Here is a 17,674-nt window from a genome sequence, read left to right on the forward strand (position 1 = left end):
ATTTGTGGCATTTATTTGTGTAAAACGACAATTTTCATGCAACCTTGAAATGTAAAAAGCCGCCATTTTGACTCCAATGTGAAGTCTATGATGTCATGTTCTTGTCCTAGGAGTGACGTCACAATTGAAACAAGGTCATATTACATGGGTTAATACACAAAAAAATATGACATGGGTATATTCACTGGATAACACAGTACATTATGTGATAAAATGTATTATGAACAAAGACAGATCTTCATCATTGTGTGTTAACATAAGTGTCTGTGGTGGGCAAGGGAGTTAACTAATGATGTGTATGCTGTGATAAACACTTAAACTATGTGGCTTAGATACACAGGACGAAGAGTAAATAGCTATTATAGAACAGTAATAATAATCACATCCACACAATCCCTCTTGATAAAACAGCTCTAACATACATGCTTACACAGTTATACAAAATATAAAATGATGTGAGACGCAGATCTAGATGAGCTATAGTATATCTGATCCTCACATCCTATAACCAGTGGTTCTTGTTAGGTGTTGTGTCTTCATATAAATCACATTAACCATATATTTCGATAAAGTACAAGTTTCTATATACACCATTATCAATTTGGCACAAGATAAAGCTTTCTATCTCATTCATTCTAACATACCCATTCTACAAAATGCATATACTTACAAACACACACACACGCCATGATGACGAAACATTTCTACCTGTTTCAGTGGTATCTCTCTAGAACTATACTCTTGGGCCCCATAGTCACACCAATCACACAAAATACACCCACTTGGTCATGGCCACTAGAGGGTGGATGACACTTCAGCCACACACAAAACTAACTTTGGCATGCATATGGCCACCATATATCGTCTAGTCATGTTAAGTCATGTGTGATTCATCTCCCCTGCTACATCATCTGGGGTGTTCAGTCAAGAAAAACATACAGGAATGTTATTTAATGGTCATATTTAAAAATGAAAAGTTTGTTTGCTTGAAATTAAACCAAGTCTTTAAAACATGATAAACTTTCAATCAAATATTGAATTATGTCATAAAAGATTCACTTTAATGGAATAACAAATATAGTAGTGATGAGGATCGTATGGTGGTCACATCTGTGGAACTTCAATCGATCCCGAGAAAAGAAACAGAGGTTAAATCTGCTGTGTCTCAAAATACTAGAACTGTGAGCCAAGGCTAACTAATACTCCTGAATCTGTTAAAATGATCAAAGCAAAAATATATTGTTGTGTAAATTAAGTAATATGAGAATTGATGTAAATATTCATAAAAGTCTGTTAATAATATTATCAGCAATTAAAGTTCTAAACAGGGACTGTTCCCAAAACTTTTGTTGAAATGGGCTTGGTAGTTAAGGAGGAATAGTCAGGACAGAGACAGAGGGATGGATGGACAGACAGAAGGACAAGCAAATTTTAGTAACCCCTTCAAACCTTGTTGCCTGGGATACAAATCATCAGGAGGTATAAAAATGTATCTAGACCTTCATGCTGTCAACCCTATACAATATTTGTTACATTTATTAACAAGCATAAAATACATGACCACAATTTGAACATTTAAATTTTGCCATGACTACGAATCTTAAAATTCAAAGAATTACAGTTGTCTTCAGTACATAGTTTATAATTGATTCTATTCATAAAATTATCCCTTTCACCATATTAAAACACTTTCAGCACTCTTACAAAAATAATTTTATTTATTTGTTTATTAAATCACATTAAAGCTGATACTCTGTAGAAATAACCTGACACCACATGACCACATGACCACACACGATTGGTCAACTGTCGTGACTGATGTAGCTCCACCTACAATGTATAGGCTGGGATCAGATCGCCACAAAGATCTTCTTGCAGTAGAGGAGGATGGCGACAAACACCCAGACGAAGGTACCCCAGAGGTGGAGGGGTAGGAGTGCCGTGTGAGTGGAGGACACTGCCCACTGGACTGGGAAAGCGTTGTGAAACACTTCGTGGCCAATATACACCACGATTGAATTCATCCCTGTAAAACAAATATCAGTACATGTTAGCACTACTTAGCAGGGATTTCTAGTATTCAAATTAGTTTAGCTTAACAAAGTTTAGTATAAAAGGAAATAATGTGATATTAATAATCAAATAAATTTCAGATTACAGAATACCAAGAAATTTAGTCCAGTAAAACTTTCACCCTTTGCCGATAAATTCTGTAATTGCCCAGTGTTAATTTTGCCCCTCAAATTGCTACGTATATGATGTTGTTAACTAACATTCGCTGTAATGATCTATTTGCCCACATATATAATGGAGGGCAAACAGGTGAAAGTTAAAAATGTGGCAAATATTTCCTGGTACCATATAAAGAATGCACATCTTGCTTCAAATAAATATTGTTTTGTTAATAAAGGTACTATAGGGTTGGATAAGCCTGCGGTGTGATTTGCAATTTAGACCAGGTAAGCGGATAATTTTATGTCGCCTTCCCCATGAAAGAATAAAGTTCTCATAAGCATATCCTCCCCCATATAACAAGCAGACACAACTTAACTGTCCTGTTTGTTATGCAGACACCTGTTTCCACTTAATTCTGTTATTTTCTCTACACAATGGGAAAAAAGGAAGGAGACATAAAGAAGACATACCCCCCAACTTTTCTGCTTGTGCCAGGTCAATGTAATACAATTTTATTGGACATTTTGGCAGATCAGTAATAATTAGTCAAATGACCAGAAAAGATGACCACCAGGTATTCCTAATGGGGTAATTTTATTAGTGTCCCAGAGAAAAAGGCAGGAGGATGATGGCGTTGAGATGATTTTGTCAGGATGAGTATTCCCCAGTACGTGTTGGTTTGAAGCAAGTGTTTGGCAGCGTGGAGATAGGGAATGTTGTCCTAAGTACAGCAAATATCTGCATGATGTCTGTGCACCGGTGTATAATGGGCAGGTTTCTTGTTAGGAAAGTGTTGGATTTTAGTGATGGTTCGGCATTGAGAGGAAGGGAACAGTAAAGGTTATAAATAAACCGTACCACCAGTTATACAGCTAAAAAGTTAGACAGAAATGAAGATTTTCTTTTCATGCATCATGAACGTGAAAGTACACCAGAACACTGGCCCCCACAGGTTCACAGCTAGCTGTTGGGCATGGTCAGCCTTCACAGAGAAACTCACAGGGAAGCTGTTGTTCAGAACCTCGTGTGCCATGTACATGAAGATGGAGTTCATTCCTAGATACATATGGCACAAAACTCATACTGTCAACAGCTTGTTCAAGTTTCAGGAAAGGATGAATGTTTGATGTTATTCATTTGAAAATTGGTACCTGTAGTATGTTTTAATGTTTTGAGTTAAATCTGGAAATGGGTGGGACCATGCTTAGCTTCAAAGCAAGTACACTTAAAACTGTAAGATAAATATATTTAGATCAATACATGAAACTGAAGAAAAACAAGCCTGCAAAACATCAACATAACCACAATTCATCTTTTACAGACTGAGGTATTGTAACAATAATCAAAAACTTACTGTAATTATGATTCACTCGTACAAATAAAGTAATCAAAATTATATGGTTTTTGTCTGAAATGATAAATCTATTTACTCACCTGGATAATAAAATGGAGCCCCGTTCCATATTTTCCACACATCAATCATGAGGTAACACACTGTTAAAGCTATGAAGGCCATCCCAGCCAGACACAGCACAAAGGACAGAGACCTTAAACAATATTATACTTTGTTATTCATTGTCCTGTTTTATTCCTTAAGGTAAAGGGTACCACTGCATCAATTAAAGTGGTGAAGAAGAGTTCCACTCCGAGTTTATCGACTCAGAGTAATCTCCCTTCTATATAGAAGATGAAGCAACCTAAAGGAGTTTTTTTCTGGTTTAGAGTAGCTTCACATGTCGTCGTAGACTTTGCCGTCTATAGATTGGACATTAATTTTGATGCTGTGAATGTATAATTCCTGGCTGACAACATAAGTAAAGTGAAAGACTTGTACATGTCCTCAGTTTGACCCTTACAGTTGTATTATTTTTCATTTCTATTTTTCAAACATTAAAGTTTTGGACAGTTATGATTCTGTAAAATGTATAGCAACATGTGATTTTTATGAAGTTAAACAAATATTATGCAATGGTGACAATGGTTATATGACTGATACTTGTTAGTACCCTTTATCTTAGCAGTGAGCTACTGACGCAGGTGAACAGATGTGCATGCTAATCAATAATACTGCATTCACTGTCTGTTAAGTGAGTAACAAATGCAACCTCCTATCACCAGGTAGCCAAACAGCTAAAATCTCTGTTGAATACCATAGAAACTGTTTGTCAGGTTCTGGAAATTTGAATGTGAAAAGCAAATTTAATGAAGATAGATTAGGGACCATAAGAAATTTGTCGGGTGATACAGGATGTCATTGCCAGTTGATAGTGTATGACTGGATTAAATCTAGTTTTGATGAAGATAATTACAACAATCCTATAAATATACCAACCACAGATTCTTGTTGATGGGGATCCAGCCATCATCTTTACTAAATTTACACAAAATGGCAGCAATCAGGCACTGTAAAAAACATCATTTCCAGATAAATTGCATCGAAAAAGATTTTTATTCATAAAATGACATTTTTTTTTATGGAGAATTCTGTATTTTTGAAATGCAATCACTAACAAGAGGCCCACTGGACCTGTTATTGGCCAGTGTTTGAAAACATCTCACATCAATGACCTTCACAGTGGGTCAATGTCATTTCTTTGAACTTGATAGCCTTTTATCCTAGATAATGCGTAACTCTGAGCCAAATATCAATAATTTTGGCCTTATGAACCTTAAATCTTTTTAATATATTACACCCCATTGATCCAGAAAGAAGGTTGATTAGGGGATAACCCTGTCAGGTTCTGAGATTTGTGGTGGTACATTTGTATATAGAGGTTATACTGTAACAAACTGAGCGTTTCTGCTAAAGTGTGTAATCACGATGAACGTAAACATATCCCAAAATAAAGTAGGGCTATTCCCATTTTAATTTTAATATGGAAATTGAATTCATCAAAACAGAAAATGATGATCTTAAGTTTATTTTTGTGCATTTTACAGAAATCAGAGTTACTCAGACATGGATTAGTGATGTCAGACATTAACATTAAACATGCACAACTAACAACCAATGCAAGGACACTCCAGGAAATCGGAGAAAAATGTGCTTCTTAGGAAATAGCAATAGCAAGTATTGTTTCAGGACAAGCAAAGGATGAACAGACCATAGGAAGGCCGATTGATGATGAAGAGGTAAAATGCTAGTTCAGTCAAGTTAACAATGCACGAGGGTAGTTAGTTACATGGATTGAAATTTGTAATTTTTTAAGTTCTAAACTGTAGTGATTAAACTCACCAGCACAAATCCCCAAATCAGGAAACGCACCACACGACCTTTAACATCCTTGAAATACATCAGGATTTTCCCAGCCTGTCAAAAGTTTATAGACACTTGAGATTTCACATGTTGTTTATCACTCCAATATCATAATGTACTTGTCTCTACTATTCTTACATATGGAAACTGACCCTGATTGTTTATCAATTATAAAGATAAAAACAAAAACTTTAAAATATATGGTAAACAAAGATGAAAATACATAAAAAATAAAGCAATATACAATATATATATATAATGGTACCCCATTTAAATTATACAATTATGCACTTTACAGTACTTAAGTATAAATATAGTATCAACAATCAGACAGTGGTACAAAAGTATCATTATTACTCATTGTGTATATATATATTGCTATTGTGTCGTCACATATTGATGAACACTTTAAGTTTATGACACTTTGTATATACAGTCTTACATGCCATATATAATGATTTAAATTCAAATCCTAGTCTGGCCACACATTTCTCATTTCTCTGTTACAATGTTGGTCACAGGCACCACTGTCCCAGGAGAGGAAAAATGCACGCCAGACCTGGATTTGAACCTGCAACCTCTGAACTCTAGATGGACGCTCTAACAAATTGACCTATCTGGTCGTCGGCAATTGAACCAGTCCAGTTTTGCATCAAATATAACTTTACTCATCACAATATTTCCACATAAAATTACGATTTATTGACAGAGACAAAATATTAAATTTACCATAAATAAACTATAATTCAACATAAATTCTGCAATGCTGTTCATGTCAGCAGTAAAAGCAGTCAATGTTGATGGTTTACCTGTAAACCCAGAAAGCACATAAAACAGGAAGTGATGGTTCCCAGAATTCCCTCAGGATCGTATGGAACCTTTGTGTTGTATATTTCCTGTGAAAAAATAGCAAAGTTACAAATTTTCCTTTCAGTACTTTGACCTTGATGTTATTATTTATAAGTACAGTGTTTTCTGTCAAAATTTGTATATAAACATTTAAAAAAAGGGTTACCATTCAATTGGGGGGTCATAGAATTAGAAAATCTTCAAAAACATGAGACATTAAAAAAGAGGCCCATGGGCCTTAACGGTCACCTGATATATTTATACAGAGAGTTGATTTTGTTTTTAACATGAACAGAAATATAATTCAAAGTGACAACACCCCCCCCTTATTAAATATCTAGCATACAGATTCAAGACTGAAAAGTATTTGAAACTAGCACCTCTGATTCTAAACAAGGAAAATGAAGAAATTTTAGCATACTGACTCCTTTGTGCCTTAGAGCTGGCTCAAAATGTTCAAAGTATCAAACTGTCAACTCAGGGTTATAATTACAATCAAGTTATTTTAAAACATGTAATATTCAAAGTATCATTTGCCATTATAAACCAGAATAAATAACTGGTATGTATACATAGGGTTGTTGTAGATATGGCTGGGGTGTATAAATACCTTACAGGTAGGTTTGTTGTATAATTACATGTCTGTGGTACATACCTTACAGGTAGGGTTGTTGTAGATATGGCTGGTATGTATACGTACCTTACAGGTAGGGTTGTTGTAGATATGGCTGGTATGTATACATAGGGTTGTTGTAGATATGGCTGGTATGTATACATATCTTACAAGTAGGGTTGTTGTAGATATGGCTGGTATGTATACATAGGGTTGTTGTAGATATGGCTGGTATGTATACATATCTTACAAGTAGGGTTGTTGTAGATATGGCTGGTATGTATACATAGGGTTGTTGTAGATATGGCTGGTATGTATACATATCTTACAAGTAGGGTTGTTGTAGATATGGCTGGTATGTATACATAGGGTTGTTGTAGATATGGCTGGTATGTATACATATCTTACAAGTAGGGTTGTTGTAGATATGGCTGGTATGTATACATAGGGTTGTTGTAGATATGGCTGGTATGTATACATATCTTACAAGTAGGGTTGTTGTAGATATGGCTGGTATGTATACATAGGGTTGTTGTAGATATGGCTGGTATGTATACATATCTTACAAGTAGGGTTGTTGTAGATATGGCTGGTATGTATACATAGGGTTGTTGTAGATATGGCTGGTATGTATACATATCTTACAAGTAGGGTTGTTGTAGATATGGTTGGCATATATACATACCTTACAGGTCGGGTTGTTGTAGATATGGCTGGTATGTAAAAATGTATACATACCTTACAGGTACGGTTGTTGTAGATATGGCTGGTATGTATACATAGGGTTGTTGTAGATATGGCTGGTATGTATACATAGGGTTGTTGTAGATATGGCTGGCATATATACATACCTTACAGGTAGAGTTGTTGTAGATATGGCTGGTATGTATACATACCTTACAGGTAGGGTTGTTGTAGATATGGCTATCCCCCAGAACCATTCTGTCTATATAGCCTGCCACCCCTCCAGTACAGTTTTGATATTTTCCAAGGTCAGACTCACCACCTGGTCCCAGGTATCCTCTGTAACCAATCAATGTCTTATATTTACAGACAAATTATTAATGTCAAAATCCAGGTTACCTCAGCATTTAAACTTGTGCAGCTGAAATGTCAGGTTCAGAATACTGGAAAAAAATCCTTAATTGAAACTTTAATAGTATCACCTTGAGGTTACAGTACAGAAACTATAGTGGTATTTAAAAAATAAATAAATACATCAACAATTGCTCCAATCATGATGTCACAGTTTGTAAATAATCATACTTAGGACAGTTTGGTACGTCCATTCCAAACGTCAGGGCACAGTGTAAGGCAATTAACAGGAAGTTAGTGATCCACTCTGGCCAGTAGTACAGTATGTCCCTAGCCTGGCTCCAGTTGGAGTGCTGTATACAAACAAGGACAAATGGTAAAGCTAACAATACTTAGTAAAATTTACTCATTCATTTTAATATTACAAACATTTCTTCTATTGGGATCAGCCCTCAAGTACCAAGGTGGGCAACACCCTTAAGTGAATAACATTTGATTTCCTGACTCCAAGGATGCTGCAGGGGTGGTGCTTGCTCCAGGCACTAATCATGTAACATGAAATTAACATTTTAGGTCCCATCTTGCTAGACCCATGGAAGCAACACCTTTTGCTTATGTAATAATGAGTCCCCTTGTTCCAAAGATACTCTGGACTAAATTTGAATATTCTTTCCTTTTATATACTGAAGAACCTAGTATATTTTTCCAGATGGCATTAATTGTATATATGGAAGGGTTTTCCTTGAAAATTCAATACACGTACCATGTAGGTGTCAGTCTCACGGATAAACAGTAGATGTATGGAGGCGGTGATGAGATAGGTGAGTGCAAACCTCTGTAATACTCCGAGGATCCTCAAATTTGGCAGGGACACAGCTGAGGAGGGTGAGGGGTCAGATGTCAGTCTCACACACACAGTTACTAAACTCATACTTACATCAGTTTTCATTAAAGTTAATACAAAGTGTCATTTTTATTCAGGCATCTGTAATACATAATTTCAAACAGTCTTATTGGTGGTTTTCAATATAGTTGCAATTGTCCATCTCCCTTTGTGTTGACAATCAAACTACAAGAGTATATCCCCAAGCCATGTTGACAACCTAACTTATGTGAGGTTCCCTCTACAGTGTTGACAACCTAACTTATGTGAGGTTCCCTCTACTGTGTTGACAACCTAACTTATGTGAGGCTCCCTCTACTGTGTTGACAACCTAACTTATGTGAGGTTCCCTCTACTGTGTTGACAACCTAACTTATGTGAGGTTCCCTCTACTGTGTTGACAACCTAACTTATGTGAGGTTCCCTCTACTGTGTTGACAACCTAACTTATGTGAGGTTCCCTCTACTGTGTTGACAACCTAACTTATGTGAGGTTCCCTCTACTGTGTTGATAACCTAACTTATGTGAGGTTCCCTCTACTGTGTTGATAACCTAACTTATGTGAGGTTCCCTCTACTGTGTTGATAACCTAACTTATGTGAGGTTCCCTCTACTGTGTTGATAACCTAACTTATGTGAGGTTCCCTCTACTGTGTTGATAACCTAACTTATGTGAGGTTCCCTCTACTGTGTTGATAACCTAACTTATGTGAGGTTCCCTCTACTGTGTTGATAACCTAACTTATGTGAGGTTCCCTCTACTGTGTTGATAACCTAACTTATGTGAGGTTCCCTCTACTGTGTTGATAACCTAACTTATGTGAGGTTCCCTCTACTGTGTTGATAACCTAACTTATGTGAGGTTCCCTCTACTGTGTTGATAACCTAACTTATGTGAGGTTCCCTCTACTGTGTTGATAACCTAACTTATGTGAGGTTCCCTCTACTGTGTTGATAACCTAACTTATGTGAGGTTCCCTCTACTGTGTTGATAACCTAACTTATGTGAGGTTCCCTCTACTGTGTTGATAACCTAACTTATGTGAGGTTCCCTCTACTGTGTTGATAACCTAACTTATGTGAGGTTCCCTCTACTGTGTTGATAACCTAACTTATGTGAGGTTCCCTCTACTGTGTTGATAACCTAACTTATGTGAGGTTCCCTCTACTGTGTTGATAACCTAACTTATGTGAGGTTCCCTCTACTGTGTTGATAACCTAACTTATGTGAGGTTCCCTCTACTGTGTTGATAACCTAACTTATGTGAGGTTCCCTCTACTGTGTTGATAACCTAACTTATGTGAGGTTCCCTCTACTGTGTTGATAACCTAACTTATGTGAGGTTCCCTCTACTGTGTTGATAACCTAACTTATGTGAGGTTCCCTCTACTGTGTTGATAACCTAACTTATGTGAGGTTCCCTCTACTGTGTTGATAACCTAACTTATGTGAGGTTCCCTCTACTGTGTTGATAACCTAACTTATGTGAGGTTCCCTCTACTGTGTTGATAACCTAACTTATGTGAGGTTCCCTCTACTGTGTTGATAACCTAACTTATGTGAGGTTCCCTCTACTGTGTTGATAACCTAACTTATGTGAGGTTCCCTCTACTGTATTGATAACCTAACTTATGTGAGGTTCCCTCTACTGTATTGACAACCTAACTTATGTGAGGTTTCCTCTACTGTGTTGATAACCTAACTTATGTGAGGTTTCCTCTACTGTGTTGATAACCTAACTTATATGAAGTTACCTCTACTGTGTTGATAACCTAACTTATGTGAGGTTACCTCTACTGTGTTGACAACCTAACTTATGTGAGGGTTCCCTCTACTGTGTTGACAACCTAACTTATGTGAGGGTTCCTCTACTGTGTTGACAACTTAACTTATGTGAGGTTCCCTCTACAGTGTTGACAACCTAACTTATGTGAGGTTCCCTCTACTTGTTGACAACCAAACTTATTTGAATGTCCCCTGCTGTGATGACAACCAAACTGACGTGAGGTTCCCTCTACAGTGTTGACAACCTAAATTATGTGATGCTACCTCTACTGTGTTGACAACCTAACTTATGTGAGGTAACCTCTACTGTATTGACAACCTAACTTATGTGAGGTTCCCTCTACTGTGTTGACAACCTCACTTACGTGAGTGTCCCCCTGCTGTGATGACAACCAAACTGACGTGAGGTTCCCTCTACTTGTTGACAACCAAACTGACGTGAGGGTTCCTCTACTGTGATGACAACCAAATTTACTTGAGTGTCTCCTACTGTGTTGACAACCAAACTTATTTGAATGTCCCCTGCTGTGATGACAACCAAACTTATGTGAGTGTCCCTCTACTGTGTTGACAACCTAATTAATGTGTGTGTTCCTTTACTGTGATGACAGCCAAACTTACGTGTCCCTCTGCTGTAATGACAACCAACTTTATGCGAGTGTCCCTCTACTTGTTGACAACCTTACTTATGTGAGGGTTCCTCTACTGTGATGACAACCAAACTGACATGATTGTCCCCCTGCTGTGATGACAACCAAACTTACATGATTGTCCCCCTGCTGTGATGACAATCAAACTTACATGATTGTCCCCCTGCTGTGATGACAACCAAACTACGTGAGTGTCCCCCTGCTGTGATGACAACCAAACTTACATGATTGTCCCCCTGCTGTGATGACAATCAAACTTACATGATTGTTGAGGTTTCCTCTACTGTGTTGATAACCTAACTTATGTGAGGTTCCCTCTACTGTGTTGACAACCTCACTTACGTGAGTGTCCCCCTGCTGTGATGACAACCAAACTTACGTGAGTGTCCCCCTGCTGTGTTGACGATCAAACCGAGGACAAACAGAATACAAGATCTCTTCAGAATCTTCAGAAATATTTTCCACTTGGGGACACATTTTTGAAGAAGAGAACTGTAGGAGAAGGCCATTGAAGTGCCCATGATGAACACAAACCTGAAAAAGGTCAGAAAAGGTCAGATGTCAAGGGTAAGAAAGGTCAGATATGTAAGGTCAGAAAAGGTCAGATATCAAAGGTAAGAAAAAGTCATATATCAAAGGAAACCTACCTCATACTCTTATTATAAGTTATTTTCATGCATTTCATACATGTATTTTAATTACTGAAAATATATGTACTCAAAACAGAACCAAGGCTTTTAGATACAAGGTGTAACTAACTTGTTAATGATATTACATTCAATAGATCACCATACTTACATCAAACAAAGATATAGCACTGGACCATAGCACTGGACCAAAGCACTGGACCATAGCACAGGACCATAGCACTGGACTATAGCACAGAACTATAGCACAGGACCATAGCACTGGACCATAGCACTGGACTATAGCACCGGACCATAGCACTGGACCATAGCACCGGACTATAGCACTGGACTATAGCACTGGACCATAGCACAGGACCATAGCACTGGACCATAGCACTCGACTATAGCACCAGACCATAGCACTGGACCATAGCACAGGACCATAACACAGGACCATAGCACAGGACCATAGCAATGGACTATAGCACAGGACCATGGCACTGGACCATAGCACAGGACCATACCACTGGACCATAGCACAGGACCATAGCACTGGACCAAAGCACTGGATCATAGCATAGGACCATAGCATTGGACCATAGCACAGGACAATAACACTGGACCATAGCACTGGACCATAACACAGGACCATATCACTGGACTATAGCACAGGACCAAAGCACTGGACCATAGCACAGGACTATAGCACTGGACAATAGCACAGGACCATAGCACTGGACCATAGCACTGGACCATAACACTGGGCCATAGCACTGGACTATAGCACAGGACCATAGCACTGGACCATAGCACAGGACCATAGCACTGGACCATAGCACTGGACAATAACACAGGACCATAGCACTGGACCATAGCACTGGACCATAGTACTGGACCATAACACATGACCATAGCACTGGCCCATAGCACTGGACCATATCACAGGACCATAGTACTGGACCATAGCACTGGTCCATAGCACAGGACCATAGCAAAGGACCATAGCCCAGTACCATAGCATAGGACCATAGCACAGGACCATTACACCATATTTCAAATAATTATTAGTCATTAAAGCAAGAAACAATTTTATGTGGCATTAAGCTATTAATTTTTGTATATAGTAAGTGCATATAGGGATTGATTAAACACCCTGCTCAAATAACGGTAAACTGATATTGAAACATTGTAGTGTAGATATCTAACAGTATATATTGTAAGCAGATTGAATTCAAAAACAAAATTGGAGTAGTTTAAACTAATTTTGTTTTGTTTGGTCACCCTGCACATAAACATGATATATTATATATGTTTATTCTCATATGTGGTTTTTTTCTGTCACAAACAACATTTATCCATAATAATTATGAGATATAATAACTGAAATTGTCATACTCTATAAACATGCATATGTACATGTATCTGATAACTTTTGTATTACTGCACATCAGTGTGAATTACATACTCAATGATATAGAGTAACTACTATCTAAAACACACAGGAACACATTGGTGATAGGTTACACACTTTTGACTTCATACTTTTCCTGCTGAGTAAGTGTTCACTGGCTTTGCTGCTGGTTTACTTGTATATAAAGCTTTAAGCAATAGCGTGTGAATATTTTTGTGAAATTAGCAGACACTTCCACCTTTATGATATAATGTGCGACATGCATGAACAGAAAGTAAGTACACAACCTTTTGGCTAGAGCAATCAGTGAATGAATAGTACTGAAAGGACATACCAGGGGAAAACCAAATCTGCCACCGTGATACCATTCCAGTCAGAGTGGGCGAAAAACCAGTAACCCCCTCCACCGTAGTTAACAAAGCACATTACCACTAAACTCAATCTAAAACATGAGAGTTGAGACACAGAGGTGAGTACATGTGTATAGAGTGTGTGAGAGTTGAGACACAGAAGTGAGTACACGTGTAAAGAGTGAGTGAGAGGTGAGACACAGAAGTGAGTACACGTGTATAGAGTGTGGGAGAGTTGAGACACAGAAGTGAGTACACGTGTAAAGAGTGAGTGAGAGGTGAGACACAGAAGTGAGTACACGTGTATAGAGTGTGGGAGAGTTGAGACACAGAAGTGAGTACACGTGTAAAGAGTGAGTGAGAGGTGAGACACAGAAGTGAGTACACGTGTAAAGAGTGAGTGAGAGGTGAGACACAGAAGTGAGTACACGTGTAAAGAGTGTGTGAGAGTTGAGACACAGAAGTGAGTACACATGTATAGAGTGTGTGAGAGTTGAGACACAGAAGTGAGTACATGTGTCTAGAGTGTGTGAGAGTTGAGACACAGAGGTGAGTACATGTGTATAGAGTGTGTGAGAGTTGAGACACAGAAGTGAGTACACGTGTAAAGAGTGAGTGAGAGTTGAGACACAGAAGTGAGTACACGTGTATAGAGTGTGTGAGAGTTGAGACACAGAAGTGAGTACACGTGTATAGAGTGTGTGAGAGTTGAGACACAGAAGTGAGTACACGTGTATAGAGTGTGTGAGAGTTGAGACACAGAAGTGAGTACACGTGTATAGAGTGTGTGAGAGTTGAGACACAGAAGTGAGTACACGTGTATAGAGTGTGTGAGAGTTGAGACACAGAAGTGAGTACACGTGTATAGAGTGTGTGAGAGTTGAGACACAGAAGTGAGTACACGTGTATAGAGTGTGTGAGAGTTGAGACACAGAAGTGAGTACACGTGTATAGAGTGTGTGAGAGTTGAGACACAGAAGTGAGTACACGTGTATAGAGTGTGTGAGAGTTGAGACACAGAAGTGAGTACACGTGTATAGAGTGTGTGAGAGTTGAGACACAGAAGTGAGTACACGTGTATAGAGTGTGTGAGAGTTGAGACACAGAAGTGAGTACACGTGTATAGAGTGTGTGAGAGTTGAGACACAGAAGTGAGTACACGTGTATAGAGTGTGTGAGAGTTGAGACACAGAAGTGAGTACACGTGTATAGAGTGTGTGAGAGTTGAGACACAGAAGTGAGTACACGTGTATAGAGTGTGTGAGAGTTGAGACACAGAAGTGAGTACACGTGTATAGAGTGTGTGAGAGTTGAGACACAGAAGTGAGTACACGTGTATAGAGTGTGTGAGAGTTGAGACACAGAAGTGAGTACACGTGTATAGAGTGTGTGAGAGTTGAGACACAGAAGTGAGTACACGTGTATAGAGTGTGTGAGAGTTGAGACACAGAAGTGAGTACACGTGTATAGAGTGTGTGAGAGTTGAGACACAGAAGTGAGTACACGTGTATAGAGTGTGTGAGAGTTGAGACACAGAAGTGAGTACACGTGTATAGAGTGTGTGAGAGTTGAGACACAGAAGTGAGTACACGTGTATAGAGTGTGTGAGAGTTGAGACACAGAAGTGAGTACACATGTATAGAGTGTGTGAGAGTTATATAATAAAAGTATTTCAGCTCTGTGTATTGCCATCTGGAGTGTGAGTTTTCATGATGGCTGACACTGAATGACTGAGGTGTCATTGAAGCTTGAAAAGTAAACAGAATATCAGCAAGAGTTAAGTTCTACAACAGACAGAAACCAGTGTTAGTATCAAACAATATCACTGTAAACATGCATAATACAGCTACATGTACATGCCAAGCAGCATTCTAGAGTTATCTCCCATCTGTAAACCACTCACCATGGAAACACCAAATCAGCTACTGTGAGCCCATTCCAGCGGGCATGGTGGAAAAACCAGTAACCCCCACCCTTGTAGTTAACAAATATCATTATCACAATACTAAGTCTGCAAAAAAGACAAAACAGTATCATTACTGATAAGATAGGAATTCACATCATAAAATAAAAGATACATTTATTTTAACAGCAATACCATACAAAATCTGTACATAAACTGCATTCTATCAATATCATTAACAAAGCAGCTACATGGAGATCTTTATATCATTAAGTTAAGAATCAAAGAGTTTTAAAAAGACTGATTCGTTTCCAAAAGGTCAAACAAGTGTACATCTAGAGACTTGACCTAACCACTAAAGGTGTCTAAAGACTTGACCTAACCACTAAAGGTGTCTAGAGACTTAACTTAACCCCTAATTGTGTCTAGAGACTTAACTTAACCCCTAATGGTGTCTAGAGACTTAATTTAACCCCTAATGGTGTCTAGAGACTTAACTTCATCCCTAGTTGTGTCTAGAGACTTAACTTAACCCCTAATGCTGTCTAGAGACTTAACTTAACCCCTAATGGTGTCTAGAGACTTGACTTAACCCCTAATGGTGTCTAGTGACTTAATTTAACCCCTAATGGTGTCTAGAGACTTGACTTAACCCCTAATGGTGTCTAGAGACTTAACTTCATCCCTAGTTGTGTCTAGAGACTTAACTTAACCCCTAATGCTGTCTAGAGACTTAACTTAACCCCTAATGGTGTCTAGAGACTTAACTTCATCCCTAATTGTGTCTAGAGACTTAACTTAACCCCTAATTGTGTCTAGAGACTCAACTTAACCCCTAATGGTGTCTAGAGACTTAGCTTAACCCCTAATTGTGTCTAGAGACTTAACTTCATCCCTAATGGTGTCTAGAGACTTAACTTAACCCCTAATTGTGTCTAGAGACTTAACGTCATCCCTAATGGTGTCTAGAGACTTGACTTAACCCCTAATGGTGTCTAGTGACTTAATTTAACCCCTAATGGTGTCTAGAGACTTGACTTAACCCCTAATAGTGTCTAGAGACTTAATTTAACCCCTAATGGTGTCTAGAGACTTGACTTAACCCCTAATGGTGTCTAGAGACTTAACTTCATCCCTAATGGTGTCTAGAGACTTAACTTCATCCCTAATGGTGTCTAGAGACAGGAAGTATCCCCTATTGGTCTCTAGAGACTTGACTTAACCCATTAAAGGAGTCTAGAAAGTTGACATTGACTTACCCTCTGAAAGTATCCAATGATTTTAAACGTTCTTTTTTGGGTCTGCTCTCCTCATTGTCCACAGGGTTGATGTTCGTGTTCATGTTCTGCATGCTGCCGAGGTCCTGTGAGGTATAGGCATGCTGTAAGGTATAAAGAGTCACACGCTGTAACCAGCATCATAAGGGACCCTGAGAATGACCTGTTGGCAGTACATACATGTATGCTTAATTCCTGTCAACTCCAGCAAGTCCTCATAACTGTCCATGTAGCTATTATACGTAGGAACCTTGTTTCTTAGAGCATATCATAGCTGACATGTTCAGTAAAGCCATATGTACATGAAAACCATAGAAATATGTATACCAAAAACGTATACTTGATTTTTATTTGTAAGTACCATGTACAATATGTTGACACCTGTGTACAATATGTTAACACCTGTGTACAATATGAAAACACAATCAAAACACCATGGACAACATGTAAGCACATCATAGAACATGTGAACACCCTTTCAACATGAACACACCATGCAAGAACAACATTAACAAATTGTATATACCACGAACAACATTAACAAATTGTATATACCACGACCAACATTAACAAATTATATATACCACGAACAACCGTAACAAATTGTATATACCACGACCAACAGTAACAAATTGTATATACCACGACCAACATTAACAAATTGTATATACCACGAACAACATTAACAAATTGTATATACCACGACCAACAGTAACAAATTGTATATACCACTACTTACAGTAACAAATTGTATATACCACAACCAACATTAACAAATTGTATATACCACGACCAACATTAACAAATTATATATACCACGAACAACAGTAACAAATTGTATATACCACGACCAACA

The 17,674-nt window shown here is 38.1% G+C and overlaps 1 protein-coding gene across 5 annotated transcripts in view; it reads right to left on the reverse strand.

Annotated features, from left to right (window-relative positions):
* Positions 1 to 17,674, reverse strand: part of LOC110448229 (heparan-alpha-glucosaminide N-acetyltransferase-like) — a 35,822-nt gene continuing 18,148 nt past the window's right edge. For 2 of the 5 annotated variants that reach the window (XM_021494376.1, XM_021494373.1), the window contains 12 exons: positions 16,801 to 16,922; positions 15,542 to 15,649; positions 11,628 to 11,782; positions 8,692 to 8,804; positions 8,160 to 8,281; positions 7,820 to 7,916; positions 6,936 to 6,965; positions 6,241 to 6,327; positions 5,411 to 5,485; positions 4,508 to 4,578; positions 3,610 to 3,722; positions 1 to 2,026 (listed from right to left, as the gene is read on the reverse strand). In XM_021494376.1, coding sequence (XP_021350051.1) covers positions 1,851 to 2,026; positions 3,610 to 3,722; positions 4,508 to 4,578; positions 5,411 to 5,485; positions 6,241 to 6,327; positions 6,936 to 6,965; positions 7,820 to 7,916; positions 8,160 to 8,281; positions 8,692 to 8,804; positions 11,628 to 11,782; positions 15,542 to 15,649; positions 16,801 to 16,922 — 1,269 coding nt within the window. In that variant the 3' untranslated portion in view covers positions 1 to 1,850. Of the gene's footprint in view, positions 2,027 to 3,609; positions 3,723 to 4,507; positions 4,579 to 5,410; positions 5,486 to 6,240; positions 6,328 to 6,935; positions 6,966 to 7,789; positions 7,917 to 8,159; positions 8,282 to 8,691; positions 8,805 to 11,627; positions 11,783 to 13,622; positions 13,731 to 15,541; positions 15,650 to 16,800; positions 16,923 to 17,674 lie in introns of all 5 variants that reach the window. The other 3 variants (XM_021494375.1, XM_021494377.1, XM_021494374.1) reach the window with 3 other exon arrangements.

The sequence above is a fragment of the Mizuhopecten yessoensis genome, unplaced genomic scaffold (assembly GCF_002113885.1).
Source record: "Mizuhopecten yessoensis strain PY_sf001 unplaced genomic scaffold, ASM211388v2 scaffold3949, whole genome shotgun sequence".
Lineage (NCBI taxonomy): Eukaryota > Metazoa > Mollusca > Bivalvia > Pectinida > Pectinidae > Mizuhopecten > Mizuhopecten yessoensis.